This window comes from Balaenoptera acutorostrata, chromosome 9 (assembly GCF_949987535.1).
Source record: "Balaenoptera acutorostrata chromosome 9, mBalAcu1.1, whole genome shotgun sequence".
NCBI lineage: Eukaryota > Metazoa > Chordata > Mammalia > Artiodactyla > Balaenopteridae > Balaenoptera > Balaenoptera acutorostrata.
In genome coordinates, this window is record NC_080072.1 from 9,853,325 (window position 1) to 9,864,680 (window position 11,356).

At 53.8% G+C, this 11,356-nt stretch overlaps 1 protein-coding gene across 2 annotated transcripts; it reads right to left on the reverse strand.

Moving 5' to 3' along the window:
* Nucleotides 1–207: 207 nt before the first annotated feature.
* Nucleotides 208–8,423, reverse strand: BEST1 (bestrophin 1). 2 transcript variants are annotated; one of them, XM_007174418.2, is made up of 10 exons: nucleotides 8,272–8,423; nucleotides 6,948–7,042; nucleotides 6,125–6,358; nucleotides 5,396–5,550; nucleotides 4,918–4,995; nucleotides 4,418–4,570; nucleotides 4,119–4,199; nucleotides 3,675–3,826; nucleotides 1,276–1,923; nucleotides 208–226 (listed from the first exon to the last, which is right to left on the reverse strand). In XM_007174418.2, the coding sequence occupies exons 1-10, from the start codon at nucleotides 8,421–8,423 to the stop codon at nucleotides 208–210; spliced, it is 1,767 nt and encodes a 588-aa protein (XP_007174480.2). The 2 variants fall into 2 exon arrangements, with proteins under 2 accessions (XP_007174480.2, XP_007174479.2); XM_007174417.2 differs by lacking the exon at nucleotides 208–226 and having other exon boundaries at nucleotides 1,245–1,923.
* Between the last annotated feature and the right edge of the window lie 2,933 nt (nucleotides 8,424–11,356).

The window sequence follows — 11,356 nt, forward strand, 5'->3', positions numbered from 1 at the left end:
ATTTATATGTACAAAAAGCATTTTAAGGCTTAAAGTAGACTTGAAGCTACTGGTTCTTGTTCTCCATTAAGGTAACCATTTAATTCAGGCTGTCGTAGAGACATATTCTTCAGTGTGGACAGCTGTATGGCTATGACTGGATCAGTGTCCTGCTGGTGTACACGCAGGTAGGACCAGGCCGGTGAAGCATCCCCCTTGGGAAACAGGCTAGGAATGTGCTTCATCCCTAGTGAGAATTTGAGAAAGTTTACATGAGTATGGAAAGATACTTTCATTTCAATAGAAAAATAGCTGCAGTAAGAGGGAAAAGGTTGAGACATCTTGAATATTAACCAGTGAGTAGTGTTAGAAGACTGCGGAGCAGTCTGGGTCCTTGCTAACGAACTACATTAACGTTGTTTCCTAAACCAGCCACAGTGATTTGTAAAAGTTTCAGTCTAGCCCTTAGAAGTATGACAGGTGGTAGGCCTTTTCAGTTTTCAATACAAAGCTAGGTATTCTGACCTCAGAATAACTGCTTGAGAATCATTAGAAATGAGAAGTTACACTTCCCCTTTCACATCGTGATTGGGGGGTGGGGTGGGGGGGTGGATCTAATGGGGTGAGTGAGTGTCTTAAGAAATCTGGAATAAAGGCAAACATCTGGTGGTACTGTGACAGCTTTAGGTTGACCTCAAAGATGCATGAAGAGCTCATTTAAGTTCAGACGTCTTGGTGAGGTCCCCAAAGCAGTAAGATACCCCAAGGGACCTCGATTGCCCCCACCTTATCATCTGCCAGTTCCCAGGAGTGCTTCAGGACCACCATTGGTTATGGGAGAGTGCTCATATGCGACCTCCCAGCTAAGCCTGGGCAGTAAGTTGAGTTCTTGGGCTACAGTCTAGAGCCCCGAGTTCTGCCTGTGTTTCTGTGTCTGCCACCCCTGCTTAAAGTGAGCTGGGCCCACTGGTAACGGCTGCCCATCTAAGCCTGGCCTAGTGGCCCTTTGGCGTTATTCTTGTCGGTGCAACTTCATTTTCCTGTACCTGGGGCCCAGAGAAGTCTTGGTGAGTCAAGCTCTTGGGTGAAATAAGCAAAAGTGGCCAACACTTCCCTAGAGCCCCTGCTGTGGCGGCCAGGTGCGTGCCCCAAGCCAGTGCTGGGCATGCCCTGGCAGCCATAGGACCATAGGAAAACTGTGGAAGTAGAGTGGGCTTCAGAGCAAGGGAAGCTGGTGGGGGACCACCCCTGGTGGGCTGGGGGGTTCAGTGACCCTGGTTTGGGTAGAGGACAGACCTGTTTTCCAAGGCCCAATAGGGATCGCCCCGATCTTTGAGTATAGTGTGTATGTTGCTTGTCGACTGTCCCAAATGCGGTTCTCTGAGATGTTCAGGGGCCTCTGACATGTCCGTTAGGTTAAACTCAACAGTTTTCCTCCTCATGTGACTCACTTCCGGGTGCTCCGTTGAGGCCCCAGCACTCTCTGGGAGCAATTCAAAACTCTTCTTGGACCTGGGAGTTGCAGGCTGAAGGCTTTGGTCTTTGACAGTGTCATCTATGCCTGAGACTTTGCAAAGACTTGAGGGTGCTGACTGTCCAGGTGGGAAGACCACAGGGGTGTGGCTGAGGGGTGTCTGGGGGGCACTGTGGTAGCTTGACCTTCCGTACAGCACAGCAGACTGGAAGGCACCCTCCCCTTTCCAGGCCTTGCTGTCTTCCTGATCACTGGTGTCCTGTCCGGCTCCCCCGGGGTTCCTGGGCTGGCCCTCACGGGAAAGGACTTCTTTCTTCGGCCACAGTAGTTTGGTCTTTGAGTTTGTCCTGGGGGGCTGGCGGTCATGGGATTGCAGCCCTAGGAAGCGGCCGGTGATGCCAGCGTGAGCCCTCTCCTCCTCCTCCTCCTCCTCCAGATCTGGCTGAAACTCCATATCCTCCTTATCCAGACTGCAAAGAAACAGGAGACTCGGGTTAGCGGGCGGCCAATGGCCTGAAGCCTGACTTGACTTCTCCCTTACCCTCTCTTCTCTCTCCCTCTGGCCCAAGGCCCAGGACACACAGTCTTCCTCACCTCGCCTTTGACTCACCTCTCTGCAGATCCATCCTGGACCTCAGTTAATGCCTCCTGGCCGAGCTCATCTCTGCGGCTCCCTCTTGCCCATGTTAACATCCAAACTCCCTAGCCTGGTATTTACGGGCTTCCTCTTCAGCACCCGCATTTTCCCTTTAAAACCCCTCATTCCAGGCAATCTGAACTACTCTTCCCCAGGTATGGTCACGTGAGGCCCAGGAGTGACTCTGAGTAAACCAGGGATTTGTGGTTCCCACTGGGGAGCAGTATCCCCCCCGGAGAGAAGTCTGGCTTCCTGGGAGCCTAAAGCCTTTACTCTGCAAGAGAAAGCCTACCCACCCCTGAATGAGGCCACCTTTGCCCATGTCCAAATTCTCCCCATGCTTCAAGGCCCAGCTCCAGGTCCAGCTGGAGGCCACCTCTCAGGCAGCCCAAGGTGATCTCTGTTCTATACTCTGTCCCTTGCCCAGGCATCCAGTACTTTGTACCTTGTATCCAGAGTCTGGGCCCTGGGTTTGAACTCCCTCACTAAATTGTGTGTTTCTTGGAGGCAAGATCTATGTGTTATTATTCTCTGTTATCCTGCTTCCCCAGCAGCTGGGCTACAAACCATAGAAAACTCAGAGGCGGCCTCCAGCAATGTTTCTGACCTAAGCAAGCCTCCATCCTTGATCATTTGATCACTCATCCAAACCTTCCTCACACCAACTAGAGACTCTAGCTAATTCTAATTACAGCTTAATAGGATATTCGGTTCTTAAAAAGAGAACAGTGCTTTTAATACTGTGGAAGAAAACCTTGATGGGATAGACCCTGAGATGCAGCAAACACTCTCGAAAGTCCTCTCCACTCTGTCATCCTAGGGAGAGGGAGCTGTCGGGAGCGCCCCTTCAGCCCGCTGTGGCCCAGCTACAGCTCAAAAGGGATTCTAGCCGAATCAGGGAGAGGACCCATGTGGGGGAAAATGCGGCTGCTGTGGGCTGACCTGAGGCCCGTACTCTGTAGCAAGAAGTCTACTCAGAAGGTACCTGTGATGACCCAGCCTCTTGCTTGCTCCCTTGCCCAGGGAACCCCACTCCCACTCCCCATCCCAACACCCTGGCTTATCAGAAAACATAGTTCAGAACCAGAGTCAGGAACCAGGCCCTAACATCCCAGCTGCATCACTAATCACTGACTGCCCTTGAGTAAGTCCCTTCTCTCTCTAAGCCTCAGTTTCCAACTCTGGACAAGGGGGTGGGGCTTAGATTGGAGACTACCTAAGAGCCCTTATAGCTTTAAGAGTCCTTACACAGCACAAGGTAAGGGTTAAGGGTGTGGAGTTGGAACCAGACATACCTGGCCCACCTGTGCTGCTTCCTAGCTATGTGACCTTGGGTTGGGCAACTGACTTAACCTCTCTGAACCTGGACTTAATCATCTGAAAATTGGAGATAACAAACCAAGGTTATTGGAGCAGGGCGGGGTGGGGGGGTGGAAATAGCTAATATATGTAAAGAGCTTAGTACAACAGCCCAGCACTTAATAGGCACCCAATATGCATTAACTAATGCTATTCTAAGTTCTTAGGCAGGCCCTTGCACTTGGGGTTTTCTACCCACCGAAGTGGTTCCCTGGCACTTCCCACCTGATGTTGAAGGTGGAGCCAAAAAAGGAGGGTCGACGAGACTGGGCAGAAGCGGCTGTGTAGGGGGGTTGTGGTTCTGGCTCGTTCCAGTACATATCTCGCTCCATCGGCGGCAGGTCCTGGTGCATCTCATCTACAGCCAACAGGGACACCTGGTCGTCGGGGACAGAGGGAGAAGTCCAACAGAAAGGTCAGCCCAAGCAGGACCATGAATTTGCCAGGTGACTCGGAGAGGTCACTTCTCTCTCTCTGGGCCTCAGTTTCCCTTCCTGTGAAATGGAGAGACTGATGCAGCCTGTAGCCTCAAACGTTAGGCTGAGAATCCTGTGAGTAAATGGTTGGGGGGCAGTTCACTGTGAGGCCTCCCTACGGAACTGTGGGGCCCCCTCCCCGGGTCCAGTTTGGGGAGGGGCCGTGGGACAGGCTCTCCTCCTCCCCTCATACCTGCAAACTCCTGTCGACAATCCAGTTGGTCTCAAAGTCATCATCGTCCTCTCCGAACGGGTTGATGAGCTGCTCTGCCACCTTGGGGGGAGGTGAGGCTCTGGAAACCCCCAGGCGGGACCCCTTGCAGCCTTGCTCCCACCCTTAAACCTTGGCTCCTGCCATGTCCACCTCTCCACCCCCCTCAGTGATGCCCTTCCTGCCTGACCACTGTCTCCAAAGCCACTACGTAGGGAGCCCCCTCTCCTAACTGGCCGTGACTCCCTGGGCCACAGCTGGCCTTGCCCCGGGAGGCTCACCTTCAGCCAGCCAGCATAGAAGAAGAACTGCAGGAATGTGAAGAGGGGTACAACGAGGTCCATCTCGTGGCCGGGGTAGGCCTTGGCTGGGTTCAGAAACTGCCGCCCAATCAGGCAAGCCAGGAAGAAGCTGTATACCGCCACGGTCACCACCTGGGAGGGAAAGGAGGTGTCGGCAGAAATGGGCTGGGTGGGGACCGTGGGATCAGGAAGCTCCCTAGGCTGGGAGGACAGGTCTTGCTCTGACTTGCACACTTGTGTGACTTTGGGTCTCTGTGGTCTCCTCTTTAAAATGGGGATGATCACACTGCCTCCCTCACCTGGACCAGGCAGGAACCTGGACTCTTTGAACTTGGCACTAGAGACAACCTGCAAAGTCCAGACCTGACTCCCAGGGTGAGCCTCTTCTTCAGCCTCTAAGTGAGCCCTTCCCATCATAGGCTGCTTCCCGGGTCCTCCTCAGTTTCCCAAAGGGGCAGCTTCACCAGCCTAGTCCTCACCTGAGTGTACACCAGTGGGATACTGATCCAGTCGTAGGCATACAGCTGTCCACACTGAGTACGCAAGGTGTTCATTTCCTAGGGTAGCGGGGGCAGGAGGGAAGGTTGGGCCTTTGACCATCACCTGCTCTCCCAGGCTCACCCCCCAGCTCTTCCCCAGATACCAGGGTCTCGTGCTCATGGTCCAGCCCTGGCTGTGTGGTCATGGACAGCTCACTTAACCTCTCTGTGCCTCAGCCACCTCAACTATCAAAAAGGTACCAGGATCTCAGAGGTTCACTTTAGAGAGGGGAGGGGAGGGGAAATTGGAAAGGGGACACCTTGGGCTATGGAATCCTGTTGGAAAAGATCCTACAGTCCCAAGGCAGGCTCTGGGAAGACCCTCAGAGGCTCAAACTTTCTCTTTGTAGAAAGCCTGTTCCACATGGGGCATGACCCTCCCGGCTCTGCAGCAGCCCCATGTGTGTAGCGGGCTCACGTTGAGCAGGCTCTGGAGCAGGACAGGGTCCCGGATTCGACCTCCAATCCAGGCCTTCGTTGACAGGTTGGCAAACCACACCCAGGGCATCCAGAATGAGTTGTGTGGCAAGCTCAGTTTTTGTAAGTGCTTGTGTTCTGAGGGGGTCATAAAGCCTGCAGGGTAGAGTGGAGAAGACAGCGGGTAGGGGAACCTGCAGAAGGGGTGGCTGGCCAGGCCCTGCTGGGTGGGACCCAGAGTTCAAACCAAGTCCCTGCTGAGCCCACAGGGACCTCAGAGCTCCTTTGCCATCCTCTTTCTTTCAACAAATTATCACTGCGTGTCTACTATGTGCTGCTCTGGGCTGAGCACGTGAGAGGGATCTGTCTTATTAACCAGGATCAGCTCAGGCAAGGCCAGAGAGTGAGACTGCTGACGTACAGACTGGAAACCGGAGAACAGGAAGGGGAAGGGCAGTTCCCAGTTCCCAAAGCCCCACTCTGGCCCTCAACCCTCACTCTTCCTTCATCCCTCAGGAGTCCTTAGCCCTATCTCAAAGCCCTAAAGTCTGTTCCTGGCCTCTCCCCACCTTCAGACCCCTGACTTCGCCCCGCCCAATTCAGGTCCCCCCCACCCCGCTCCTGGTCCCACCCAATCCTCAGCCCTGGGGCCTCTGACTCCACCCATCTGCAGCTGCGGCCCCGCCCTTGTCAGCCTGTGGCTCCGCCCACTGCCCCCGGCCCCGCCCACCTGCTTTCACCAGGTGCTGGGGACTGGGAAAGCGTTTGTAGACCGCAGCACTGACACTACGCAGGATGAGCACGTTGCCCAGGTTGGCGTAGCGCATGAGCGTGCGCCGCAGCAGCCGGCCCTGCTCGTCCTTGCCCTCGACGAAGCACGACACCAGGTTCATGAGGCGGTCGGGCCATGGCAGGTTCTCATATTGGTTCCACCAGCGGGTCACGACCAGTGTCACGTAGAAGCCTGGGCAGGAGGGGCGGGAGGGGGGCGGGGGCGCGAGGGGCGAAGGCCCACGCTGCGGCCAGAGCCCAGCGAGGGCGACGCCTCGGTTTCTCCATCTTTCTAATGGGGCTGGGCCCAGCACCAGCCCTCCTGGAGGGCGCTCGGGAAGGGGAGACCATCAGAGACTCGCGTGAAGGCGCGAGAGACTTGAGTTCTCTCTCTGGCCCCGCTTGCTTTCCCCGAAATCCGCCAGGTACCTCCCCTCCTGCGCTAGGCTCCAGAGACTACTGTAATGCCGGCGCTGCCCTCAGAAAGTGGGGTCTTAGCAGAAACTAACACAGCAATGTAAAGCAGTTATGCTTCAATAAAGATGTTTAAAATAATAATAATAAAATAAATTTGAAAAAAGAAAGTGGGGTCTTGAGTGCTAACAGCAGGACAGCCTTCCTAATGTCTAACTTCAGTCCCTCTGGCTGCAGGCTCCCTGTTTCCCTGAACCACCGAGAGGCACTGACATGCCACTGGCCTTGCCCAGCTAGCTCTTCACCATCTGCCTGCCTGGAGCCTGGAGCAGCCACTGGGACCCCAGCACGCGGAAGGGGGAGCTCACCCAGCACGAAGGAAATGGGGATGAGCTGGATGTAGCTGTCGCAATGCAGAGTCAGCTTCTCAAAAATCACCTGCTGATCGTCCGTGAGGGCCATCCTGGGGGAGGCGAGGGGCGGGGGGAAAGATGTGTAGACACTGGGAGGAGATCGCTGTGACCGGTCCCAGGTCCAGCCAGGCCCGGGGTAGGAGAGTGGCAACCTCACCTCCTCCCTATGCCTTTCACTGGCCTGCCTGGGGCCCCTCCTCTGGCCTGAGCCAGATCCCCCTCTTTCTCCCGCAGCCCCGAAACCCCAATGGGGCCTCTGCTCCATGCCTGGAGGAGAAACCCTCAGGAGGTTTTCTATGAGGTGGAGGAAGGCAGGTCCTGCTGAAGGGGTCAGTTTTAGGCACCACTGACCTTTTTAAAGGATCCAAAAGACAGTTGTTTGAAAGCAGGTTGAAATAAGGAGTGTTTGGTCTTTAAAAAAAAATATCTGGTAGGGAGGGATGAACCGGCAGAGCACAGAGCAATGAAATTGTTCTGTACAACACTGTAATGGTGGATACAAGTCATTATACATTTGTCCAAACCCATAGAATGTACAACACCAAGAGTGAATCCTAATGGGAACTATGGACTTTGGGTGACAATGATGTGTCCGTGTGTGTGGGTTCATCTGTGATCATAAATGTCCCACACTGGAGTGGGATGTTGATAGTGGGGGAGGCCTGATTGGGTGGGGCAGGAGGGGTGGGGTATATGGGAACTCTCTGTACCTTCTGCCCAGTTAAGCTACGAACCTAAAACTGCTCTAAAAAAATAGTCTTAATTTTTTTAAAGTATATTGATACCCTAGTAACAACCAAAGAAAATGAACGTGCTTTGTTATTAGTATTATCATTATGAACTCAAGAGTTTTATGTATTTGATATTTTTCAATGCATTGCCATCATTAATGCTTTTTCCATTAAAAATGCTATCATATATTCTGTGGTTTTAGCTGTCTTTTATTGTTTAAATAAACATTTTTATTGGGAAAAAAAAAGTATGATATGGGCCTGTGAGACTATGTGGGATTCAGGGAAACAGGCTGACTGAGTGGGACTAGATAAGGCCTGGGTTCCAAGGCCCCTTCCTCGGTTTGAAGAAAGGGTATTTGAGATGTTCCGACCTGCACAGAGTTGCCCCCCAAGGCTGCCTCCTTTTCTCTCCTCCCCAGCCCCCAGGCCTCAGGCCCCATGGTTTGACCACAAGCCCAGCTCAGCCTTATGGGTCTCTGTGCATTGGCCCTCTAGATGGCTGGGAGGCACCCAGGAGCTCCAAGCCCTGGCTTGTCCCCCTGTACCTGTAAATGAAGCGGATGATGTAGTAGCAGATTAGGAAAATGAGGAACTCGCCATAGAGCAGCTTGTAGATGCTGCCTCGCCAGCACAGCAGCAGGCGGGAGAAGGAGCCTAAACGGGCATTAGCCACTTGGCTTGAGTAGGTGACGGTCATGGCCAGGCGCTGAGCTGCAGCAGGAGGGCTTGGGTGCTGGTGAACAGACAGAGAGGGATACTGATGCGGGGGCCGGGAAGGAGCAGGGACCTCTTCAGAATCTGTCCAGGACTCAGGAGTGGCCTTATCCAGGACCCTTCCCTGCTCTGGGCCTCAGCTCTCCCATCCGGACACTGGGAGGGGGGCGGTGAGGTGACCTCCAAGAAGCCAGGAAAGTGAGCTCAGGGACTGTCCATAGCCTTGGCACAGAAGACACAGAGAGGTCTGTGCCCTTAAATTGTACCACAAAGGCAACAACAGAAACGTCCACATGCTGGGCTCCTTCCTGTGTTATGAGCCCATCACGTTCAGTAGCTCCCCAAGCTCCATCAACCACCCTGGAGTGAGAACTGGTAAGGGGCGTGGTCAGCCTTGGCCACCACCCTGTCCCCCGTGCCCAGAACAGAGCCTGGCTGGTGGAGATGTTTACTGAACGGTGGCCCCAGGGCCTTTCCACCTGCTGATCCTCCTTCCTGGGGGACGCTCGTCCTAATCTAACTGTATGGCTCACTCCCACTTCAGATCACCTCCTCAGAAAGGATATCCCCAATGACGCTACCTGGAAATAACATCCTAGTACCACCTCTCTTCCCCTCACCCTGCTCCATTTTTCTACATAGCACTTATCATGTTATAACTGCAATTATATTTTGCAGGCTACCTGCTTGTTTACTGCCTATTCCCTCCTGGGAATGGAGCTCCTATCGTGTACTCATAGGTGGTGCTCAATAAAAATTTACTGAAGCAATGATCGGCACCCCATCCTCCCCCTAGCTGCTCTGATGCAGCCACACTGGCTGTCTCTGTGCCTGGTGTTCCCTAAGTTCATTCCTACCTCAGGGCCTTTGCACAGACACACAGGTGCCCGCACACCTGCACGTGTGCTGCCTGTGTGTATCCATCGTGTGCACATGTGCAGGTTATCCACCCCAAAGGCCCTCAATGTCCCAGCCCAGCCTTCTGGGGTAACCCTTACTCACAGTTGGGGCTCCAGGCTAGTCAGGCGATCCCACAAAAGGTCTAGCCACAGGACTGTTGGGACTCTCTGGGGTCCTCTGGCCAGTGCCCCTGCCCACTTAGGGGTTGGCACTGCCCACGTGTGTACTAAGTGGTCACTTGACTCCCTAAGCCAGGGCCTCCACAAACGAATCCTTGTCTTGGCCCCCTTCTCGTAATCTGCCCATAAGCAGCAGGCAGCACAGCCCGGCCTCTAATTCCTTCCGGGGGTGTGGGGCGTTGAGCTGAGACCAGGGCTGAAATGGGGGGCAACCCCCCCTCCACCATGGGCCCTGACTACCCTGCCATTTCCTCTGGGCCCTAGACTCTGGAGATTGAGGGATCTGTTTCTGACCCCTGAGGTCTTGCAGGGAGAGTTGTGGGGAGGAGGGGCCAGGGCCTTGGACCTCATCTCCTGTGCCAGGAGCCATCTAGAGAGGGGAGCCTCCGCCCAGGCCCTGTGGGCTTTGGCAGCACTTTGGGAACCCAAAAGAACATTGGACCACAGTCAGAAGTCCTGGCTTCTAGTCCTGGCTCTGCCACCTGGTGAAGTGACCCTGCGTGGGCCTCTTCTCCTCTCTGTGCCTCAGTGTCCCTCTGTGAAAAGGATGGCGTTGCTTTAGAATTCCATCACCTCATTCTGATGACAGAATTCAGCATATACTCGTGAGGAGCTCTGATTGGCTGCTGGTGACATCATAGGTTATTCGGGCTGTGATTGGCTGGCAGGACCCAGTGAGGTTGGTTTATAGTTATGGAAGGAGAAGGGGGGCAAGGGGGCTGCTGCGCGGGGGTCGGGCCTGGCGTGGGATGACACAGCAGTGTTTCTGCTGCTGGCTCCCAGCTAGCCTGTGCAATAGGGAAGGAGGTGCCCAGGTCCCCAAGGGCAGCTGGTTGATATCTCAGCAGCGGGTTTCATACATTTTAATACATCAGTCCATATGTGAGAACCCTCCCCTAAGTCGCTAGAAGTGATGGGGGTCTAGGATGTATCTCCTCTTGTATTAAGTGAAAGCTTGAAGCAGCAGTGGCTCTTGGTCTTCAGTGGCTGTAAGAATAGCCTGGAATGTTTGTTAAACATGCAGCTTCTCAGGATCTTTCTCCAGAGTCTGATTCTGAGACAGGAGGGATGCTGCATTTCTAACAAGCACTGCGGAGATTATAATGCCAGTGGTCTCTGAACCACACTTCCGAAGCCCTGATTTACAATGTGACCTTGAGCCTTACAATAAATCTGCTCCTTCCCTCCTCCCTCCCTCTCTCCTTCACTCCTCCCTTTCCTATCCGTCCCCACACCCCCACCCCATACTCCTCAGTGTTAACAGTGCTGAGATTGCAGGCAATTTTTGTGCACAGTATTCTGCCTTTATAATTCTCCGTCTGGAAAAAAAATTATTTGACAACAACCTTGGGTACTTTTCTCATCACAGCAAACAATCACACCATTACTGTTATAAGGGAGTCTCTTCAGAGATCAGGGACCATCTTTTAGAAGTATTTGCTGCATCCCTGCTGCCTGTGCTGTGGGAGACATATTTCCCACAACTGTCCTTAACTGAACTGGGGAAAGGGGCAGGTTCACTTGAGCCTCAGTCTCCTAATCTGTGAAATGGGAGAATAATGCCTACCTCAGCAGCTGGGTGAGAATGAAGGACAGGAAACGTTTTAGTCAACTCTCCAAACCAGAGAGTTCTCGTGCCTGTTAACTCTTCCTGGGGAACATCTACAAACCCCTGGTGCCTCTGCCCCACCCTCCAGCGTCAATTGGTCTGGGTGGGGCCCAGTGGTTGGTGTTTTTTCAAGTTCCCCAGGTGAGTCTAGTTGACGGTGTAGGTTGAGGATCGCTGCTGTGAGGGAATTTCTCCCTTCCTTGTATTCCCTCTTCCCCCCGCCCGGCA